This window comes from Panthera uncia (genome assembly GCF_023721935.1).
Source record: "Panthera uncia isolate 11264 chromosome C1 unlocalized genomic scaffold, Puncia_PCG_1.0 HiC_scaffold_4, whole genome shotgun sequence".
NCBI classification, from domain to species: Eukaryota; Metazoa; Chordata; class Mammalia; order Carnivora; family Felidae; genus Panthera; species Panthera uncia.
In genome coordinates this window covers 26,546,283-26,570,701 of record NW_026057585.1, presented here as the reverse complement: position 1 = coordinate 26,570,701, position 24,419 = coordinate 26,546,283, and the positions used below count along the sequence as shown (strand labels likewise).

General features: G+C 45.7%; 1 protein-coding gene across 1 annotated transcript in view; it reads right to left on the bottom strand.

The window, feature by feature from the left end:
- BCAR3 (BCAR3 adaptor protein, NSP family member) overlaps positions 1 to 24,419 on the bottom strand; it is a 114,398-nt gene that overhangs the window by 55,965 nt on the left and 34,014 nt on the right. The window contains exon 3 of the mRNA XM_049616791.1: positions 23,564 to 23,603. Coding sequence (XP_049472748.1) covers positions 23,564 to 23,603 — 40 coding nt within the window. The remainder of the gene's footprint in view (positions 1 to 23,563; positions 23,604 to 24,419) is intronic.

Sequence of the window (24,419 nt, the reverse complement as noted above, 5' to 3'; positions counted from 1 at the left end):
TCCTCTGTGACTCTGGAGGTGAGATGTGCAGTCATGGGAGCTCCTGGGTCCATGGAAGTGCTCCCAAGAAGCCAGTAGCAAGCAGGAAGGGTGACAGAGTTCACGGGGATTCTGAGCTGGAGGGGCCCCTGGAGATGGGCCGGCTGGTGGCTCAGTACTGTCCTCCACAACCCGAGTACTGTATCCATGAGCAAGCATTTACTCTGTTTGCCCTCATTTCTATTAGCCGGGGTTCAAAGGTAAGTCCACCTGAGCAGCCAGAGCCCATGGCCTGTGTAGATGGCCCATCAATCAGGCCAACAGCCACCAGGTAAGGGGCCCAGTCTTCACCTGCTCATCCCCCTTGGCAGGAAATAAGAAGCACCACCAGGCTAAGAAACTCCCCAAGAGGCTACAAAACAAACAAACAAACAAAAAACACCATCTCCAGCCTGGGAAAAGGAAGGGCAACAGCTTTTTAAATCCGTCACAGAAATTCAGAGAGATTCGTCAGCCAAAGCCTCTAAACTCCTCCCGGACCCTCAGAAAGTCTGAATGAAATGCATTCCTGAAAGAAATATGCAAATAATTCAGCCATGTAAAATTACCAAGAATTATGTCATCAGATGCTCCAGGGCCAGGGTAAAAGCAAAACAAAAGATCCTCAGGTCACTGGAGACTCACAGCTCTTGTCACTTACCCTGTTTACTCTAAGAAACGCCCCCAAATGTCGAAAGAATTGATTCTGTCAGGATTAAAGAATGAGCTAGTCTTACTAGGTAAGTGTTTCCTAAGCATTTACATTTTTTTTTTGTTCCATACCAAAAATAATTTCTGAAACAGCACTCAAAGGTTTTAATAAATTTCTCCTGAAATGGCCAAGGAGGGAGACTAAAATAATGTGTGGTTGTTGCATCTAAAGATGTTAATTGCGTGAATTTGCAAAGTGCCCTTCACTGACTTGTTATGCTTCTAAATATCTGCATCCACACTGATCAATTCTCCCATGTTCTCCCCACAGTGATTATTCTATTCTAGTTACAAAGAAACAGAAGACCAGGACAGTATGTCACTCAGCAGAGAACAAAGGACCAGGGACTCCAGCCTGTGAATGCAGAACCTGGTATGCAGTCATGTAGAAATATGAATAAGAGATTTTTTAATGTCTTATAATTAAACCTGTTACTCACACGGCCCCATGAAAAGGCAGTGACCCGGGGCTGGGGTCACTCTCTGATGATTTGGTGCACGTGAGTTAGGACCAAATTTGGATTCAGGCTTTTCAACACATTACGCCTTTCTCAGGACCAGGGTCAGCATCTCTAGTGAGACCCCAGGGACTCAATGAGGAGGGGGAGAGGCAGAGAGGGAGTGGTGCTGGGTGTCTCACAGAGCTCCTGGGAAACTGTGCTCTCTTGCGCCCCCTCTGGCCTCTGGGAAGACTTGCTCCTCTGCACCAAGGAACACACCTGTGAAAAAAGCCAGGGCAGCCAGGTAGACCCTCGAGGGGGTCTACCCCATGCCTTCAGGTCAAATGTTGTTCACCCAATCTGGGAAGAGGGTTAGAAGGGCCAGAGGAAGGCCCCCGCTCAAGTGTTGTCCTCAATGCCATTGTTTTCTTTGGGCAGCCCTAATACTAACCTGCCCTATATAGTAACCATGGAAACAGGAGTTGCCTGCCAGCCATATTCCACAGACGGGGCTTCCTGTCGGCAGCAGCCCTTGCACTGAGGGAGGCTGAGAGCCTGCAAGAGTCCCTCTCCCAGAGTGCTACCGTCTTCACTAGAAGATCAGGGTCCCAGTGAGGCAGACCCTCTCTTTGACTTGGCATGGGTGGGGAGAGTTGTGTAGGGAGAGAGATGTGCCTTCCAGGTATCTGCTTTTACCTGTTTCAGGGCAACTAGGAAGACCACGTTGCCAGTACGCCACCGTTCCCCTCCCCAAAGCCAGCCCAGAATCAGGGCATCACGCCTTAAGCGCACTGAGGTGCTCGTCATTGTCAAGTAGCCCTGTGGACAGTGACACTGCCCACGGTGGGCAGCACGCTGTCACCTGAGGGTACTGGTCCAAGGCTGCAAGGCCTGGGCTCGTTCCTGCCCACAGGGACACGCTCAGAGCATCAGTCAAGGGGTGAACACCAGTTGTGGAGGTCACAACAGCTCAGCCTCTCGTAGCAACTCCTGAGACTCCACCTCCCCAGCAAGACCTCTCTCCTGACTTTTTGCCTCCACTAAACCCCGGCATTCAGACTCTTGGTGAACAAAAACAGCTTTAATGAGCTAGGGAGTAAGACTGATGCTACCATTCCCTTTTCCCTGGTGCCCCACGAAACGGAGAAGATGAACCCGGATGGGCCCAATCCTAAGTATCCAAGACTGCCTTCTGCAGGTTCTGCCCCTTGAAGAGCATCCTGGGAAGCCCAGAGCCAAAAAAGGTGCATTTAATTTTTTTTCATGTTTGTTTACTTTTGAGAGAGAGTGAGCGAGCGAGCACGAGTGGGGGAGAGGCAGAGAGAGAAGGAGACACAGAATCCAAAGCAGGCTCCAGATTCTGAGCTGTCAGCACAGAGCTGGACATGGGGCTTGAACTCACAAATCGTGAGATCACCACCTGAGCCGAAGTCGGACGCTCAACCGACTGAGCCACCCAGCACCAGAAAAGGTGCGTTTCTCTGCAACCCTGTCTCCCAAAGCTTCCCAGACACCTGGCCTGACTGCGGTATTCTGAGCACGACAAAGCAGGAGGCGAGCTGGTGGTGGAGAAGCTGGTGCGTCTCTGAGTGCCCACCCTCACGTAAGTGATAGGACGCAGGGCTCGAGGGGAATTTGTTGGGAAACCACTGAGGATGAGGAGAAGCCATCAGGGAAGAAGTCTCCTTCCCCTCAGGCCAGACTCAGCAGCTACACAAGCTGCCAAAGACCACTGGACACATTTTCCTATATGCAAACGAGATTCATCTCTTGCTCAAAATGCACACTGCACCCGGTGGGAGGAGGGTGGCTCTCAGGGCCACTCTGTGTGTTGCTGTGGACAAGATGTTTGCTTGCGCCTGCGAATACAGAGGGTGCGTTTAAGAGGGTCTACCGTGCACATCTCGGTCTGCCAGTCCTCAGATTCCTCATGGGGGTGAAAGACTATGGCTGTCAAATGGCCTCTGTCCGGAAGCAGCATTGATCTGCCTACCACATCAACAAAGGAACTAAGGACAGTATTCACAAGCACATTTCTCCCTACCGGGTCTTACGGAACCCCCAGTAAATTTCTGTTTCTCTAACTGGCTATTAAAATTGTAAAACTGACATCGTGGAGCTAAATTACTTGAGCGCCCAGCCCTGACTCTGCTTTCTTGCACAATTCCGTCCCATACATCCCACCACCACCACCTATTTTCTGATATCACCCCAGGAATCCTGTTACACAAGCCCAATTTTCAGTCTTCAGCATTAAGGCAAAATGAAACGTGCAAGCATGGGGCAGAATTCCAACCTCGCAGAGCAGACTTGGATTCTGGTGGTCTCTGTCTTTTCTCACAGTCCATGAAAACCATCCAGCCTCCTCCCAGAGCAAAAAGGCACACGCTGTAATGTTTTACATATAATTTCAGGGGATACTTTGCCCCCCGAAGCCCATCCATATGCCCCTGGGAGTCTCACTCATCCAAGATGAGCCAGCCTCTCCATGTTTCTTTCCATTCTACACTCACGATGCACGCACGTCGCCCAAAGTGGGCATTTGTTTTTCTGGGCATTGTAGCTCCGAAGTTTTCTGTGCTGTGTGCTTTCCTCTTTCTCCTTCCTTCCACTTTGGTAGGTGTGAGCTATATAAGCAACTAATAGTGACCACAAATACCCCTCAGAAGCCCCTCCCAAGCAGAGCTGGAGAAATGCTCTGAGGGGCATCTGCAAAGCCAGGACACGTGAAGCCTCCCCGACCAGGACCAGCTGCACTGTCTCCCATCTCCACTGCCCCCAGCTCTCCCATCTCACAAGCATTTCTGCAAAATGACATCTTCCAACACTGAGCTGTGAGACACATATTTGCATGCCTCAAAAGTGACACTGGCAGGTAGGGTAGAAGGAGAGCCAGGGTGGGTTCAAGTCTTTACTGCACTGCTAGCAAGCTGGGTGACCTTGGGAAATTTCTTAACTTCTCTGAGCCTCCGTTTCCTCCTCCAACTTACCAGGTTTTTTTGAGGCCCAAGTGAGACAACCCATAAAGAGCCGGGCACTCAACACATAGTAGGCACTCAGCAAATGGGAGCTTCGGTTCCCATTTGTTCCTACTGCAGGGCATATTCCTGATCCCACCCAAATGTCAGACCACATGCCCCCCACAGGAGTGTGGATGGCTCTGCCCTGAGCCACTGACTGACAGGCTGGTACAACAGTAACTCCTGAACCTTGAAAGCCAGGGACCAATGAGGAGGCGTTTAAGAGTTTTCTCAGTCTTAAAATATTTTTAGCCTTCAAACTTTAAGATCACATATGAAAATTGCACATATGGTTTTAATCACACTTGCTCAGATGTCTCCAATGATTTTCTTACTCCAGAGCCGCTGTCGTTTGGAGACCTGTTTGTTTTAGCAGGTGGCACGTGTGTTCACGGCACCTGCCTACTCGGCCCTCACGCAGGGGGAGCTCCCGGTCCATCCACAGCTACTGAGCCCTCGATGCCCCACCCCATCCCAGCCAGTCTGACTGGGGATCCTGAACACCCCTCCCCACAGGACCTGGGTCGCACCTCCAGTTCCCCATTGCCCCCCTCACCAAGTCAGCTGCAGAGCTGGGAGTCCGTCTACACATCCTGCCTGGATGTTCTGCCGGATGCTCCTCCAGCCTCGCCCCCTTGCCTAGCCCAGCCCTCCAGGGTCTTGCTCTAGGACTAGATCTTCCATGTGAGGCTGGAGTCCCTAGAGGACCACCTTCCATGTGCGTGACTCCTTCATTCCGCATCAGCCCCTACTACAGGCTACTCTGATACCAATCATTTCTTTTTCTTTCTTTTTTTTATGTTTAGTTTTGAGAGGGAGAGAGAGACACGGAGGGTGAGTGGGGGAGGTGCGAGAGAGAGCGGGAGACCCAGAATCTGAAGCAGGCTCAGCACAGCACCCAGCGCGGGGCTTCAACTCACGAACCGTGAGATCATGACCTGAGCCGAAGTCAGATGCTTAACTGACTGAGCCATCCAGGCGCCCCCTGTCCTTTTATTTTTTTTTAATGTTTATTTATTTTTGAGAGAGAGAGAGAGAGAGAGAGAGAGAGAGCGAGCACGAGTGGGGGCAGGGCAGAGAAAGAAGGAGACACAGAATCCGAAGCAGACTCCAGGCTCTGAGCTGTCAGCACAGAGCTTGATGTGGGGCTTGAACCCACAAACTGTGAGATCATGACCTGAGCCGAAGTTGGATGCTTAACTGACTGAGCCATCTAGGCGCCCCCCCTTTTATTTTTTTTTTAATGTTTATTTATTTTTGAGAAAGAGAGATTGAGCATGAGTGGGTAAGGGGCAGAGAGAGAAGGAGACACAGAATCGGAAGCAGGCTCCAGGCTCTGAGCTGTCAGCACGGAGCCTGACGCAAGGCTCTAACTCACAGACTATGAGATTGTGACCTGAGCTGAAGTCAGATGCTTAACCAACTGAGCCACCCAGGAGCCCCTGTTGGAGCACCTTTAAACCCCCGTGAGATGAGGGGAACCCCTCCCCAGCTGGTGGTAGGGCCTTGCTTGCACACCACACTCACTGTCACCACTGAATACTGATGAATACAAGTTGGGTTCTCAGCAACCCTCCCCGACCACAGACTCCAGGGCTGCGTGCCCAGCAGACTGCAGCAGTCACAGACATCCCCCACCGCTCAGCCGGGGCTCCTCCAAGAGCCAGCATTTCACCCCCGTGCAAGGCCCCCAAGAGCCAGCATTTATACTGAGAGCTTTTACCATGGTGAAAGCTTATTTAATACTTACACTGGGAGACACATATTATTATCTCTATTTCATATGTGAGATCAAACAGTACTTAGAGTTAATAATTAAAATGACTCTCAATCAGAATAGCTGGATCAATCGGATGTGATAATGGAAGCATGACTAGCACCTGGTTGCCTGGAGTACCTTATCTTGTGCAAATCCAAAAGGCAGAATCGTGGCTGCTGCAACAGCCCCCTCCCTCCCCCCCGAGACAGATATTCTTAGCAACAGAGGCAGCGGGTCTCACCTGAAATAGCCCATCAGAGATCTTCACTCATTACTGACGGGAAAGGGCAGAACATGTACAGATGGACACTGAAGCAGAATCTGTAAAGAACCAGGAGGCAGTAAAACCCTATAGCACAGGGGATGACTGCAGGGCTAAGGGACTGCCTTTTTCATATATAGAAACATCATCTAGGCCTATTTCTCTACAGGAGAAGGCCGACTCAGAGAGTGTGTTGCATGGGAAGGCTCATATTAATTACCAGCCAGTTTCTTCACTTCCTAGAGCAGTCAGGTGCCAAGCACAATGCCGCCTACAGAGCTGACATCCAGATGGTCAACACTTCTGGTGCCCAAGGTGGGACAATGGGTTCCTTTTGTCAGTGACTCAAAGGACAATACAATCCCTGGCCTTGTAGTGTGTACTCAGAGGAGAGGGAGGGCAGGGTGGAAGAAGGGAGAGTCACCAGGGAGAGCGGCAGGAAGCCACCTGAACCAATCTTGAGGGACACCACAGCAGCCTCAGGGCTGGAGTACTTGTGACGGCAGATGTGAGAATTTTTCTGAGGCCAAACTGTAAGTGGAATCCACATCCCCTATGCTCCAGTGCCCACGACTTCTCTGTAACAGTATGGATCTGACAATCAGACTGGGAGGCAATGGGTATCCAGCACATAGGAGATAAACTAGAGAAGGATGAGTATAGGGTTTGAAAGGGTCAAAAAGAAAATACCTCTGCAAAACCTACCATTCATATGTCAGTATTTTACATATGTACCCCAAGGAAACAGAGACAACCAGAAAGAGCGCCCAATATACTTTTGTGATCCTGAACATTCAGGGGGAAAATGATATAAATAGCAGATAGTGGTTATTATGTTTAAAAACTTTAACCCGTGGCATGGACATACATCTTGTTTTGGATGTGTGAACTAATCAGAATTCTGAACACTAAATAGTCCAGGTGGACATGTGACCTAAGTTAGACCAATCAGAGTCCTTCCCTGGGAGTTTTCAAACCAGGGTGGAGGGAGAGGTCCCCTTTTCCTCTTGGGCCATAAACTTTAAGATTATAAACTAGTGCAGCCTACAGCCATGTGCTCCCAGTATATAAACAAGCTGATCTGGGCAAATGCAGCCAGCATGCTGAGAAGTAGACTCTGGACATATCTTCCTTCTTCAGCACAATCATCAACCCAGGCCACTCTACCCCTGCCCTTCCCAGTGGTAAATTTCCTAGCTCACATCATCAGTTTGAGAGTTTACTTTATGATTGTGAGATTAGGTAAGATTTGAGGTCGACACAGAATACACTGTGGGTTCCACTGGGGTTCACATGTGTGAGACGCGATCTCCACATCTGAGAAACGCTCAAAGGAAACCAACATAAACTGATGTTACATGAAAACATGTATAATGCACACCCATTAATAATAGGTTGTTCCCTCATGTTTCAGTGATGGGTGGAAATTAATGGTGCTTCACAGTCTCCAAGGATGTTCCATGAAAGAACTGACTTGCCTTGAGTTTTCAAGAAGAAACTGACATGAATTCGCCTCTGGGAAAAGGGATAGGGATTCATGGAGTTGGAATGTCCTGTGCCACTGAACGTAGGTGTGAGTTTTGCTCCCACATCCAGCACCCCTCCCAAGCTAGGGGAGACCATTAACAAATGGGTCATTCAACTCTGCTCATGTAGGCAACAGCACCATCTTCAGTTCCTGGAGGATGTTTCCAAAGCCTATTATATTTTGTGGAAAGACAGACGACCTGATTCAGAGGTGTTGTCTGAGACATTCCCTTACTAAGGCCAGGTGGACTTTACCAGCTACAACTGATTACCTGGGAGAGCAACTCTCATGTCTTCTTTGTAGGTCAAAGAAAGGGAAATCTGCATCATCCCCAAAATATATTCAGATCTTCCCAAATTTACTCCTTATGCAGTCCTTAGGTGGACATGGCCCAGAAAGAGCTTCAGAGTCCCCACTGTCAGTCTCTGTGGCCCTATGCGGCTTCCTTCATGCACTGCGATCATTTTATTTACCTCAGTGAGGGGCCCCAGCTCTAACACCTGGCTGTTGAAGCACTCATTAAAGTGATCTATGTCTTTGTTTGCTTCAGGACTTATTCATTGTCATACTCATTGTCAACACTCCAATGCCCAGAAGGATTGGGGCCAATGCCTGAACAGGATAGAGGCCAGTGAATGGTTGGAGAAGGCACAGGGATTGTCAGTCTGGGTCCACAAACACCCTGGAAGTAAGACGTACAATAAATGCACATGCATATTTCTAGACATAGTTCTTATTCATCCCATTTGCAAAAAGATAGGCACTTCCTCAACTAATTCAGAACCACAGAGGCCTAAGGCAGGACTTGCCACATGAGGGTTATGACCCTCGTTGGGTGAACCAGGCTTGCCATCCCTGTGTCTGGATTAGGACTGGTCCCTTCTTCAGCCCTCAGAAGCACCTCATTCTCAACCGTGAACTGCCTGGGGTCCCAACTGGAGAGAGGCTCCCAGAACACATGATTCCCCACTCCTACCACCTGCAGGAGCAATCATTAAATGCTGTGAAACCAGGAGATAAGAGGATGCAGCCCTATTCTGCCTGGGCTCATTCCAGCAAAAGCTCAAAGACAGAGGGGAGGACACTGGGCCATGATGGACTCACATGCTTCAAAACACACCCACCTGGGCCTGGGGAAAATGAGAACCCAATTGGAGACTGCTGGTCACAGGAAACAGTCCCTCAGCTTCATCACTGCTTCTGTACAAAAAGCTCTTTTGAGAGTGTGAATGGAGGCTTTATGTGGTTAAGTTCTCATCCACAGGCTAATAAATATGTGAAATGGCCTCTCAGACCAGGTTCCTGCAGCCTGGACACCGAGGTCATTCAAGAAACAATTAGATGCCATCTGGAGAGAGCTGGGACTCAAAAGGAAATTGCCTCGAAGGGCCAAACAGCATGTTCTTGTTCCCAGGGTCTGACACATCCTTATCTTCACTGACATAACCGGCGGATGGAGCTCGGCCAGCTAACCCACACTGGGAGCACAGAATGGGCAAATGTGGTGGCAATTAATAAAAGCTTAAGGACCAGAAGAATGTTCATTTTCAGCCTGCCTCAACTTAATGTATCCCCTGACTCACTTTCACATCCAAGCTGAGCATGTCTGCCATAACCCAGACCTTGGCCTCACCAAGCTTTAGGTTTTCACGGCTTTAAAACAAAGCAGTCAGAGCAGAACAGCGACTGCTTCTGGGCCAGCTCTTCACAGTATATAATGAGCGACACGATCATATGAAACAGAGTTGGTATTTGTTGAGGCTTCACGATCCATTCAATTGTAAAGAAAAGGCCCCATAACTGAAGACCCTTATTTCTAGGACAGATTCCCAACCTTATTTTTAAATAAAAATTTAATGTCTCTTCTGTATTAATGATCAGTATCTTTTAAAGAATATATGGATTTAGATAAACAGGAGATGATTATTTGTATTCTAAGTGTTTCGGCAGCTTTATAACAGCTCTTAAGTAGCAGGAGACCCTCTGGGATGGCAGAGTTCAAAGTGCAGCAGGGAGGGGGGGCATGGGGGCCCTTTAGGGGAGTCCATGAGGCCAAAACTATTTTCATAACAATACTGAGACATTTTTTGCCTTTTTCGCTGGGTTGGCATTTCCACCAATGAGGTAAAAGCAAGGACGGGTCAAACTGCTGGGATTTTAGCACAAAGCAAGGGAGACGTCCCAAACAAGATACCGACTCACTGCATTTCTTAGCTACCAGTTTCTTAAATTTATTTTTTTAGTATTAAAAAGGTTTTTTAAAATATTTCTTTAAAAAATAGGCAGTTTCACCTAAAAGTCCTTGATGAAGCAGTAAGAATTACTTGCTTTATCACAGCTGGACCCTGGAGCCTAGGTCTCTCTTTAATATTCTGTGTGATGAGGCAGGACACGGGCACACGGCCCTTCTCCCACACACCCAAGTCCAGTGGCTGCCTCTCGAGGGAAAGCAAGCGTGTGTGTAACCAGCTCCTTTTTCCTGGAACACCACTTTTACTTCAAAGAATGTCTGACAAACTGTGGTTATTCAGACGTGGCTAGTTATCTGGCAGGTATTTTCTAAAAAAGGAACAAAGTGAGCCTGTCACTTATAGGAGAAAAATTGATAGTATTTGTTGCCAGTGATGAAAACTGAGCTTTCGACTGAAAATTAGAATGCGAGGAAACTTGTATTCACGACCACGAGGTTTGACAGCTTCCCAATAGCTTTAATAATTTTTTTCTGATAAGTGGGGATATAAATGAAAGTGAGTTTTTAATATTGTATAATGAAATATATTAACATTCTGCATATCTGCATAACTCAAGCAACCAGTATTTTTCAAACGCTCAATGCATGATGACACAAAATCACACACGGGTAAAAGACCCAACTTGTCACAGAGACTAATGGATTTTAAGGGAATACAGTATAAAGAAAAAAAAAAAGTTCATGAATATGGTTTCAGATTCCACATTATAATTAGCCTTTATGGAGCTACACTTTTCAAGTTTTAGCATAACATCAAAGAAGAATAGCTCCAATTATCTGAAAACACTATTAAAATAGTCCTGAGGGTTGTAAAATGGGTGAAGGGGGTGGCAAGGTACAAATATTCAATTATAAAATGAACAAGTCATGGGGAGATACAATGTACAGCATGGTGACTATAGCTAATAACACTATTGCATATTTGAAAACAGCTAGGAGAATGAATCTTGGAAGTTTTCGTCACAAGACAAAAATTTTATAACCATGTATGTTGATGGATGTTAACCAGACACAGTGGTGTGCATTTTGCAACATATACAAATACTGAAGTTATTATGTTATGTACCTGAGACTAATATACTGTTACATCAATTACACCTCAGTAAAAATAAATACTCTTCCCATCTTGAACTATGTGTCTGTGCAAGGCCAGATTTTCTTCAGACTTCAACCAAAACAACACAACAGACTGAAGGCTGAATAAGGTAGGAGAATCAAGCTGTATTCTATGACACTATAGAGATTTGCAAAAATGTAAAACAGTGCCATTCCTCTCACTAAATTTTGTTTTGGAAAATGATTATTTTTCAGAAAAATAATTATTGTGATTTTAAATAAGTAAATATTTAAAAATTTCTGTATTTTACTTTCTAAGACAATAAACCACTAGTTAAAAAAGCTCACATAACAAAGGCTCCTTGGGGTCCCCAATAATTTTTTAAAAGTAGTTTTTAAACTTTTTTTTTAAAGTTTATTTATTTCTTTTGAGAGAGAGAGAGACAGAGAGAGGCATGGAGAGAGAGAATCCTAAGCAGGCCCTGCCTGCCATCAGCTCAGAGCCCAACGCAGGGCTCGATCTCACAAACCATGAGATCATAACCTGAGCTGAAATCAAGAGTCGGACGCTCAACAGACTGAGTCACCCAGGTGCCCCTGGGGTCCTCAATAATTAATAAGAGTGAAAACAGGTCTTGAGCTCAAACAGTTTAAGAACTTCTGCTCTAATACACCTAAGCTCCTTGTTTTACATAATTTTGATTGATCCATAAGTTTTCAGCATATATTTATGAAGTAGACTAATTGAAGGGTGTTTTTATTTTAATAAATAACTCTACCATAAAAACACTAACGCTTATAGAGAAGATTTGGAAACTGGGAGAAACGTGTAAAACAAAACAAACACTCCCTAGCTGCAGGAAGTGAATTTTGACCTATAACTCTCAACACTCAATCATTCTACCCTTAGTTTTCTCTTAAGGAAGTCCGCACACAAATGTGCACCAAGCCCTCTGAGTTGCAGGCAACGCATCTCTCCTGCATCGTGCTTCACTCCTCTGTGCTCCCATGCACACTGATCAGGCAGGAAATGCTGAAGACCGCCTTCGTGTGAGACCACAATCGCCCTTCTTCAACACCTCTTCTGCTGTCACAGGCCCACACTCTCCTGTCTCACCTGGACAGTCACAATGGCCTCCCAACTCCTCTCCCTGTTCTTGCCCCCGCTCCTGCCATCTGCTAGCCACATTGAACCCAGTGTCATCCTGACTTGGCTCCCCACCTCACTCAGCAAAAGTTACCTACGAGCCCCAGGCAATCTGCCCCCTCCCTCTTATCACTCTCTTACATCAGCTTCTACCTTTCTCTTGCTCAAGTTCACTCCCTTCTAGCCTCTCTGGCCTCAAGGCTGTTCCTGGGTGGAAGAGGTGAACTCCTGCTTCATGACCTTGCCCTTGCTACAGCCTCTTCCCTTTAGACATCATGCTTGACTGGCCCTTCCACTCAGGTCACCCTCTGGGTGAGCCTCTCCCTGGCCACCATATTTAAAATGTGGCACCCCCTCACCCCAATATTTCATAGTTCTTTTCCCTGATAAATCTTTTCGCTTAGCGCTCATCACTGCCTCACGTGCTTGCTAGAGTGTCTTCCCCATCTCCCAGTCCTCCTCCCCAGAGTACAAGCTCCACAGAGGCAGGGACATTGTTTTGTTTCGCTGCCATATCCTCAGCCTCTAGAACACTGACCAGAAGGCAGGTCTTCAATATATATTTATTAAATGACTATGACATATGTAACAAATAGGGCTATATTTTTAAATAACCACAAGACTGTTTTTAATAGCATTAAAAAGAACCCAAATGTCAGTGGGGAATTGGCCAATATAATCGTATTTCATACAATGGGATACTGGATAGACATTCAAAAGAAGGAGGTAGACCCATGTATTTAACATGCAATGATGTTCAATAAAAAAATCAAGTTGCAAAGCAATATGTAGTTATATGTTATTTTTGGCAGTCAATCAATCAATCAACCAATCAATATAATTGTTCCCCAACTCAGCCTTCTTACTTCCTTAATCTCAGAATTTCCCAGGAATACTTGAGCTTCCTCACTCTCTTCCCACTCAAGAAATACGTGAGTACCTATCCTTCTCGTAGACTCCTGCTACTCTCTCTCCTACTCCACTCAGCCTGGGCACACATTGCCCCACAGGCATGGGGTCCTTCCCCAACAATCTCTAATAGGCTGATACCTGTTTTCTGCCTCACCTAATACCAGCCTTCTTCTGGCCATTTTTTTCAGCTGTCAAATAGCAACTCAAATATCATTAAAAAAATTTTTTTTAATATCTATTTTTGAGAGAGAGACTGAGAGAGAGAGAAAGAGACAGAGCATGAGTGGGGGAGGGACAGAGAGAGAGGGAGACACAGAATCTGAAGCAGGCTGCAGGCTCTGAACTGTCAGCACAGAGCCTGACGCGGGGCTGGAACTTGCAAACTGTGAGATCATGGCCTGAGTGGAAGTCAGACAATTAACCGACTGAGCCAGGCAGGTTCCCCCAAATATCATTTTTTCCAAGGATACTTCTTGGTTGCCACAGGTAAGACTTCAGATCACTATCAACTGCCCCTCCCCACTCAAAATCTACATGCAGTGTTACAGCATCTTAAGAGCTTTTTGTCCAAGAATGTAAAACAATTCACTCTATTAATAAAATGCCTTTAAAATTTTAATCTGTTTAATATAAACCCAAAGAAAACCACCTGCCTCTTTATTTACTTTAAACACAGCCTTTAGTTCTGAAGTTAAAATGTTAATAGTTTAATATCAAAAGCTCCCAGAATATTTAGACAATGAACTGTAGCCAAACGCTGCACTGTTGTGACATATTATTTCCACTAGAGGGCGGAATTGAACAACAAACGATTGTAACGCATTTAAAAAAAAAAAAAAAAAAAGCATGGCTCTCATTTGGGAGCTGATAACAAGATCTGCTGAGGAACTGATAGGTCTGAGCCACAGAGGTTGCCAGAACTACACTTTAAAAAAAAAAAAGTATATATACCTCTGCCTAAATGTGTGACTATTTAAGGTGACAACAGCGACCCCACGATTTTTATCCTATACCAGGTTGGCGAGAGAATGAAGACAGGATAGGAATCTTCTTGCTTTCATTAAATAAAATCACTGGAGAAATTTCTGGAAAAGTTTTAGAGATGCTGAGTGTTACTTGCTTCTTGGGAAACTTTAAGATCTTTAGAACACCCTCATTCCTTCTTCCTTCCATTTAAATGCCCTTTGCATCTGGTTTTATGTGGTCATCAGTCAGTCACTAAGTATTAAGAAAAGGTCCATGCCCTCAGAACTCACCTTCTAATGAGGCTTTTGGGGTTGTTTTGATTTTTTTTTTTAACGTTTATTCATGTTTGAGACAGAGAGAGACAGAGCATGAATGGGGGAAGGTCAGAGAGAGAGGGAGATGCAGAATCCGAAACAGGCTCCAGGCTCTGAGCTGTCAGCACAGAGCCCAATGCGGGGCTCAAACTCACGGACCGCGAGATCATGACCTGAGCCGAAGTCGGACGCCCAACTGACTGAGCCACCCAGGCGCCCCTTGATTTTTTAAATAAACAAATAGAACTTGGGACAAGTGATGATCCCCAGAGTAATGACATAGTGACGTGGGGAGGCAGCTTTCAGCAGTGGGGTCAGGGAAGGTCTCTCTGAGGCAATGAAATCTGAGTCACACCACACAGGAGATGACCGTGATAGTAACTAAATTAGTATTTGCTGAGTGCTATCTGCATGTCAGGCACTGTGCTGATAACTTTACATGTAGCAACTAATTTAATTCCTACATGCTCCCATTTACTGTCAAGGAAACCCATCTCCAGAGAATTTCAGAAATTTGCCCCAAGTCACACAACTAAGCTAGGGGTTTGGATCTATGTTGGCTTCCTACTGCTGTAACAAAACACCACAGATTTGGTGGCTTTAAAATAGAAATTTATTCTCTCACAGTTCTGGAGGCTAGGAGTCCAAAACTAAGCTGTTGGCAAAAGTCACATTCTCTCTGAAAGCTCCAGAGGAAGACCCTTCCTTGCCTCTTCTTAGATTGTGATGGCTATATTCCTTGGTGTTGTTGGCTTATCCACACATCAACTCCAATTTCTGCTTCCATGGTCACATGGCATTCGTTCTCCCTGTGTGTCAGTGCCTTTGTGCACAAATTCCTCTCTTCTTATAAGAACACTGGTCTTTGGATTAGGGTGCACCCTAATCCAGTATGATCTCATCCCAGTGTGATCATACCTGCAAAGACCTTCTTTCCAAACAAGGCCACATTTACAGGTACTGGGGGTTAGTACTTCAATATATGTTTTGGGGCAACACAGTTCAACCCACTTTAAACCACTCAACTGTAAAAGAAGCATTCATGCCAAAGAAAAGGCAAAGACTGGGGACCAGTAGGAAAAGCCAGGATGGAGGAATATCCCACTAAGGCAGATGGCAGAATGAGGTCAGAGGTAGACAGGCCACATGAGGAGGGTTCTGAAGTCCGATTATAAAACGGAGCCTAGTCAGATGCCATAGTTTCAATTCTCGCTTGCATGCTAGTTTTCCAGTCTCTTTGCCACCTCTCTACCTGCCATTGCTTGGGATCCCAGAGGAGTCCTCTTACTTTCAGTCAAGGATGAAGGCTGCGGCATAAAATACAAAGGCGAACCTAGCTGTACTAGGCCAGACAAGGCTCCTTTGAGCATCTTTAGAGGGCAGCTCCAGGGTTTGACCTTGATTCAAACCATCAAGTTCAGGAGGCCCAGGGAGAATTTACTTTTGACTTGGGGCACTGAGAAAATGCATCTCAGTCTGCATTTGGGGGAGTAATCTGGCCTGAGGAAACTATCTAGACAAGCCCCAGGCAAGAACCGTCAGGATTGCAGCACCTGTGCTGTCCCCACACACCTGTTCAGCCAGCAAAACTGAAGGCCTTAGATGTGATGGGCCCAGGAGATGCTGCTCAGAGCAGACAGGTCTACCCCACAAGATGCCAAGTTGCATCCAAATCGTGCAGGATTGCCACTGTAGCATCTCTGTGAATGTGCAAGGTCTCACAACTTGCACAAGGACTCATTGCTATGTCACCAGGTGAGATAACAGTGATGTCCATGATGCAAGGCTGAAAGCCTACTATGAATTTTTATTGAAAGCCTACCATGCATTATTGAGAGGCAAACCAGGAACAGTGAATATACATATAGTCTAGAGCAGGAGTCAGCAAATCTTTTCTGTAAAGGGCCCGACAGTAAATATATCAGGCTTTGCTGTCCATTCTGTCATATCTACTCAACTCCATGGTTATGGCGAGAAAGCAGCAACATGTAAATGAATGGGTGAGGCTGTGTTTCAATAAAGCTTTACGCATGTTGAAACCTGAATTTTATAATTTTCACATTCCTCTTTTGATTTAAAAAAACAAAAAACAAAAAACATTTCAAGTGTGAAATCCGTTTTTAGCTTACAGGCCAGACAATAACAGGCTGCAGGCCAGATTTGGTCTCTGGCTATAGTTTGCTGATCCTACCAGTCTAATGATATCCCCACATGCTCATCAGTTAACTTAATGTCATTGTGGTAACAAGGTCTCCAACTGGAAATTTCCTGTCCTCCCCTAAAATATTCACTGGCTTCTGGGCAAGATGCCAGACACTCGTGTGACCTCTGGAACCTCCTCTGGCTTCCTCTTCCTCACCTCCTCCAGTTAAGTCCGCCAGGAACTGTCAACTCACCTAATAAAATGGCTCTTAATTCTCTCTTGGAAAGGCCTCCAGGCCCTGCCCTGACTTTCCCCGCCCACTGCCACTATCTAAGGTTAGGCTCTTGGAAACACTTTGCTCCCACCTCTCACTCCACTGAGCAATTACCAACACGTGATACATGCTCACAACTATCTGTTGAATGAGCCAATGCAGTAAAATACCCATAAGCTCAGCACTTTCGCCATGTGATCAGCAGTCTGAGGTAGCCCATCTCCAAATCAAACATTTCCCCTACTGGGGTGACAGCACTTAAGGGCTAAAATATGGTAAGGTTTTAGTTTGCCTTTTTAAAGTCACGCTCACTGAGGTTTAATTTACACAGAGTAAGAATCACCCCTTTTAAAAAGTATCATTCTGTGAGCTTTGAGACAACCATAATCAAGGTGTTTCTATCATTTTAAAAGTTCTTTTGTTCCCTTTTGCAGTCAACCTCTCATCTGTTTTCTGTCACTAGTAAGTGTTTATACTGACAGTCCATTCTTTTTTAGGCTGACTATCGTGCCATTGTATGGTATCCTACAGTTTCGCCATTCACCAGTTAAAGGGCATTTGAACTGTTTCCAGTTTTTGTCAATTATAAATCATGTCGCTATGAACATTCACATATAGATTTTAAATGAGCATACAATTTCATGACAAGATTTTGCTTTTTACAAATGACCGCATTTTCAAAGACCTGCGGGAAAAGATTCCTTTGAAAGAGGGACTGTCCTCGACCCCTATTCTTCAGTCTTCCCACCCTGCCTCTGTAATTGGTTTTTAAACGGTAGTAACGTTAAACCTCCCAAGAAGATTTGCAGAGAATGTTTTTGGGGTGGAGTGGGAGAGGGTGGATGGGAGCTCTCACTCGCTCCTCTGAATGTGAGCCCCAGGGCTGTTTCACATTCACCGTGGGCAGCGTTTGATCTTCTGGTCCCACAGGGCACGGTGCTGGCTCTGCGGATGTGCACACTCAGGCAAAAACCTGCAGAGCCAGCCAATTGGGCCGTTATTTGGTTCATATAACTTGCTAAAATCTCACGGAATGTACAGCGTGCCATTGTTTTCGTAAGTCCCTTTCATGACTTTGTTAGCTGGCTAATTCAGAGCAGACTAGCCTGTTTTCCCCGCTGGAAGAAAAGACGTCCCTCAAAGGCAGCTATTTAACCGTGACCATGGCTGCAGCCATCTTGAGCACAAAGCGAACGCAGCCTCGCTGGCCCCTCTCCCACGAGGTCCCAACGCCGGCCTGCGCGCTTATTCTTGGCGCTGGAATTCGCATAATTACTCCTCTTTTAATCTGCTGGGTGACCTAATGTAGCCCGGGCCGGCTGCAGGAAGCGGCCTTGCTGAGATCTGAGCCTTGGGCAGCCTGTCTTATCTGTAGGGCCCTCTCACAAGGAGCATTTCGGAGAATTAACCCCACAGAGGACTGATTGCCAAGGAGCCCCGGACTCGGGAGCTGCTCATGCGCGCTGGGTGGGTGGGAACGCGGGGGCGGGGGGGGGGGGGGGCGTTGAGGGGAACGAGCCGTCGGAGGGTTCCGATCCCCACTCAGGATTAACAGCTCCAGCCCTCTCCCTTCTCCTAGCCTGCGAAGGAGCTCAGAAACCGCAAATCATTTCAGAAAAGCTCGCAAGTGGTTCCAGCAAGAATCCACCCAGGCTGACTACAAAAGAAAGGATATTTGTTCACTAGGAGGCTAGCCCGGGACAAAAGGCTGCATTCCGTCCTGACACTTGCTAACTGCGGTCGCCTGGAGAGCAGGCCTTTGTCCACAGGCGGGCATTGTGCTGTTTATAGCCTCGCCACGAAAATGGGCTTGCCTACATCTTGGCTAATTTGAAAAACAGTCATCCCGATTTTCTTTTCTGCTTCCTGGCTTTGTTTTCCGATTTATCTTTCTTAAGGGCATTTTAAAATGAAAAATCTATAATTAACATTTCTCTTATAAGAAAACTCACCCAGCTCTGCCCAATCATCACCTCCCCTAAAAAAAATGTGTTTTTAAACCATTCCCAGCAAAGAGATGTTTTATTAAAATGACTGTAAGGCTTGTGTGTGAAGAAGCATCTACAAAGAATCTTCAGTCTAAAAGGAAGATAGATATATAAAGGGGGAGAAGATAGGAAATAAATTTGTAAAATTTAGTGTATGGTGGGGGCAACTCTTGACGCTTAAAGAAGTAGCCCCAAGAAAAAGAAAAGAAAAAAAATAGTGAAAATGAAAGTAAGTTTCACAGGTTCAAGAAGGGGTTACAAAAGTGAAAGCATAATGGATGGTAAGAACAGCTGCAGGAGTGTTGAGGTACAATCTTTTGAAGTAATGTGATGGGTGGGCAGTTATTAGCTCTCACATCCTTGGTCTTAATGTCTGAGACACATCATCTTCCAATCAATACGGCACTTTTATGGTCAAGAGTGATAGATGAAGAATCCCTTACCGCTTGGTATAAAAAACTTTCCCCTCCAGCCTATCACAGGTATAGATGATCCTTAAAATGTTCAAAGGACATTCACCCATTCCCTGATTTTGTAGCTGTGAGAAGACAGAAGCCATAGAGAGAAGGTGCAAAGTCCAAAGTCACACAGAGGTAGACCTTTCTCCCCTCTCTGTGGGTTCTTAGGGGTTGTGTAATCTGGAGTCCACTATGCGAATGTTATTCTGGGAAGGTTAACACACTGAGCTATTATCATTTATTAACGTTTTAAAGACTTTTTTAATGTTTATTTATTTTGAGAGAGAGAAAGAGAGAGTAGGGGAGGGGCAGAGAGAGAGGGAGACGTAGAATCTGAAGCAGGCTCCAGGCTCTGAGCTGCCAGCACAGAACCCAACGCATGGCTCGAACTCACGAACTGCAAGAGCAGGAGATCATGACCTGAGCTGAAGTTGGATGCTTAACTGACCGAACAAAACAGGCACCCTCATTTATTCACATTTTAGTACATTTTATCAAATGTTCTAGTAGTTACCAGACACAGGTCTAAGAAAGTAGACACTAAATAAATATGTTGTAATGGGGGTAAAAATATGACAAAAATCAAATGGGGCAGTGAGTAAGTAAAGAAGCCCAGAATATAAACTCTTCTTCACAATTTTGCCTAGGGCTATTTCCTCCAAAAGCTATTTCCTGTTTAAAAAAAAAAAAGTTTTTATCTCCAGTAAGGTATGCTAGGTACGCAGAGGAAAATTCCAGAGCTGTACACAACTTATGAAAGTCACTAACAACTAAAGAGCAGGAGAAAGGTGGAGGCACTGTGGAGGTTTCTGCTTTCCAACCTGGAAGAAGTGGTTTCTTTTGGGTACAGTGAAAAAGACAATTTTATGTGGTTACTGAAAAGGACCTCATGATTGCACAAAACAGCTAAAACCAGACTTTTAAGATGATTTTAAACATGAGCTACTGTAGGGAAAAAATGTGGGGAGAAGGGAAGGCTCAGAAAACAAGGAAAAAGTTGAGAAAGGGAAAACTGGGGTGCCTGGGTGGCTCAGATGGTTAAGCCTCTGACTTAGGTCATGATCTCATGGCTGGTGAGTTCAAGCCCCTCATCTGGCTCTGTGCTAACAGCTGGGAGCCTGGAGCTGGCTTCAGATTCTGTCTCCTTCTCTTTCTGCCCCTCCACCGTTTGTGTGCGCTCGCTCTCGCTCTCTCTCTCTCTTAAATATAAATAAACATTAAAAAGTTTTTTTAAAAGAAAAGAAAAAACAAAACTCCTCTCTAACAGTCAGAATTAAAGAGACAGAAACAGTGGAGAGCAAGATTCCAAAAATCCCCTGGCTACTTTGGAGCTGCTCTAATTTTCTTAGCACATCCAAACATGGTATTCAGCTGGTGGGTCTAGGTGCAGTTGGGAGGCCCCAGCAGGAAGTGAAAGAACCGCCAATAGCCCTGGGGCTTCTCAGCCATGCATGGTTCCCTCCATTCTGGGCACAGAGGAGCTACTTGTAGCCTAGCAACCGCGGACTGGTCCCCTTTCATGCCGTATTAATTCGCTTCGATACAAACTGCACAGAGTGTTAGGAGGACACAGAGTACAAACTGGACAGAAGTGAATTTTGGATTCATTCTCTACCCAGCTCTCTCTGCCACAATACTGCAGCCCCAGCACCACCCAATCCCCCACTGCCTTGGCTCCCCCAGGCACAAGGAGAGGGAGCCAGTCCCAGATCTCATACCTGGGCACTGGGAAAACCCAGTGAGGATGGTTAGAAAGCCTCCCATGGGAAAGAGAAGGCATTTGAAGACAGAGACCTGGGCCTGTGGTTCTCCACAGAATGAGAAGAGCTGTCTTTTGGCCATGTCTGGCTGCTTCTACCACTGAGAGAACTCTCAGAGATCAGCCCACCCCCATTATGTGGCCCATAAAAATGTGCTCCCTTGAATCTTGTTTTTTGGGCTGATAAGTCTCCAGAAGGGGACTCTACACAAGGCAATGACTTTTACATAGAATTTCTACTTTTCAACGTGCCTAAGAGGTATTAAGTATACCAGGTTATCCGAGAGAAGTAACAGCTCTGAGTCAGGAGGGGCCAAACTGCATCCCAGTTTATCTACAACTATCTCACCTCCCTTGATTATTTTCAGTCACCCTCCAAAGTCACTAGGCTCCAGCAGGCACCATTTACAAGGCCTTCATCACATGGACTAGTCAGCCAGGCTTGAGAGGGCAACCAAGTCTGAGAAATGCTAGGATGAGCCTGCACTGGCCCAAGAAGCGTGACACGTGGGTCAATTTAGACCTGGAGGTCAAAGGCCTCCATGAACATGCCTTTGGAGCTTCTGTACCCAAAGAAACAAATGGAAATATCCCACATTTGCCCCACAAATCCCCAAACTGCCCCCTCCAAACCAGGGGCAAAGTGAGAAATAAAAAAAAACAATAAATGTGAGGCATCCAGGAGAAGCACAGGGACATCATTTATAAAGCCCCGACCAGATTCAGACAAGGTTGGGAGCAAAGAGTAACCTTCGGAACACCTCAACAGGTCCTTGGAAAAAAGTACCCTTGAGCCACTAAGAGCGGTCCCATCACGTCTCACTGCTGGGGAAGGCAAGGAGAGCCTAGCAAGCAGAAGCCACCAAGAACCCGCATATCTCTTCTTACCCAACTTAGAATGGCCGATATTCATGAACGTGATGTGACAGCTTAAATAATATTAAAACAGATCATTCCAGAATCTATGTTTAACTTAGAATTCATCACTGGATTATCTTAAAGGCTTGGACACTGTCAAAGAAAAACCAAGTTACTGGAGTAAGGGAAGGGTCTGTGCTTGCTAAGCCCAGCCTGAGCCTACAGTGGGGGAGAGCCCATTTCTGAAACATGACATGGTGGCTTTTAAAAGGCAGCTATGATTTACACACTGCCTAATTCCAGGGCACATTTCTTACATCATGGCCAAGTCAAATCATAGTCCTGCGAATAGCACCCCCCTATTGTTTTGCAGCATACAACCTGCATAAAAACAAAGGTGGACGTGTTCAGGAGGGACACAGGCATCATTTATAAAGCTCTTTTGTACTCTGACACAGCAGCCATACTGGTTTAGGACTGTACATTTGTTGCAGTGAAACTACAGTTCAGACGTAGCCTGGGTATGAGAGAGGAAAAAATAATACCCACCTCCCTTCCAACAAACTTTATTACGACTACCTCAAGTGACTAAGTGATTCTAATAGAGCTTTCTCTTCTCTCTTCCATCCTCTGGTCTAAAGAGAGAAGAAATGCCAAAAATGGGGCAGGCACAGGCACACAAAACAGCAATAGGCCTAAATACCTCCAAACCATGATGCTGCCCTTACAATAATGAGGTTGGAATGTGGCTCCCAGGAGGCAAGCACCTTAAAACTTAACATACGCCATTTCTCCTAAAACTTAAGGATATTTATGTTGTCATCAATCCAAGAAACTGTGACAAATCAAAGTTCTCTCTTCTACCATAGCAGGTACCAGATTTCAATTCTCAAAAAGAAAATAAAGCAAACATATATACACAAACACACCCAAGAAGATGGTGTGGGGAAGGGAGAAGGAAAAAGCATCTTTTCTTTCTGCTCAGAAGGATACCACTGTTTCCAGGTGTTGCCTATTTAGAAGCATTGAATGTCAGCCCCACTGAAAAGCAGCGTATTCCCACAGCTCACAGTCCTAGATTCGCCACCACATAGGAGAGGGGCTGTTGGAAAGGAAAGCCGACCCAGAAAAGCTCAGGAAGCCTTCAGTCCTCCACCGAAGATAAACACAGGCTCACAATTCATTATCTACCATCCCCAAATCCAAAACACTCTGAAAACTGAAAAATTTCAAGTCAGTCATTTGGTGGCAAATCAAACCTGACCTCATCTGGTGGCAAAATGTGAGCTGCACTACATAAGATCATTTGTAGTCTGTTTATCTCACTTTGTGTGAATACTCTTACGTTTCACTGATGAAATAATGAGCTTGAGTACGGAGTACTGACCCTAGACCCCTCTGAGGATGTTTTTATATGTATGTACCCGATTACCTTCCTAAAAAAATTCTGAATTTAAAAACCCATCTGGCCCCGAGGGTTTCAGATAAGAGGAAAAAGACAGTAGACCTATAATAGGATGACGTAAGACCTCTACAAAAGTTACTGAAGGCCTGAGAGAGTCAGATTACCCCTTGGTTGTTCCAACGTGAGAAGCTTCCTTACACAGGCCAGACTGCAGCATTATTTGGCAACACTGTGTTAAAAAAGGGAAGTCGATTACGCAGTGTCCTAATTACAAGTTAAATCCTGGTTTCCTACCTTCACATATTCCAGGGTTGGGTCCAGAAGATGCTGATCCCTGAAAAGAGAAAATGGTAAGTATGAGAACTGAGAACAATGCATTCTTGCACTGAGTAAAACGTATCCAACATTAATTCCCCCTATTCATTCAGATTATTAAGATGGGCCCACCTCCCCAGCAATACTCCCAGCAGACAGATAAGGAAGTTAGAACAAATACAGATTCCTTTCATGGTGTGTGTTGGGGGTAGGGGTAGATGGTAGGACACCACCATAATTTCTGTTTAGAAGCTCCAAGTGCTTTATCACATTCAGGCTCCAAATGTTAGACTTCCATGTAGTGAGTCTACTTTCACTCGAGCATAAAAATTAGCCTAGAAACCTGAAGGAAAGAACACGGAGGATAGAGGTGGGTGTAAAGCAGGACTGGATGCCCAAATGAGGGGTACTTTGGATCAGACAGCTGTATCATGCTCACTTTGACAGAAGAAAATGGAGACTGAGGTGGGCCCAGTGGCTATCCAAGGTCACCTAGCACCAAGGGGAGAGGATGGAGTCTGTATACCCAGCTTTCTAGACCACATTTGCCTTTTTTTTATTGCTGCCTCCATTACCCACCCACCCCTGGTGTCAAGCAGAGAAATCCATCCCATTTTCTTTGGCACCCAAGTATTCTTCTCTCCCTACCTAATGTCTGCTCGTGTCTGTCATAATATGATGCTGGAATTGACCAGACAGTGAAAAGTAAACAACAGCAGGTGGCCCTAAGGAGGCTGACTTCTTACAGAAAGAAGAGAATCTGACTAGGCCAAAGGAGAGGAGGGGGAGACGTGAGAGTGGCCGTTTTCAGTGCTTGCAGAGTTATAATGAGGCG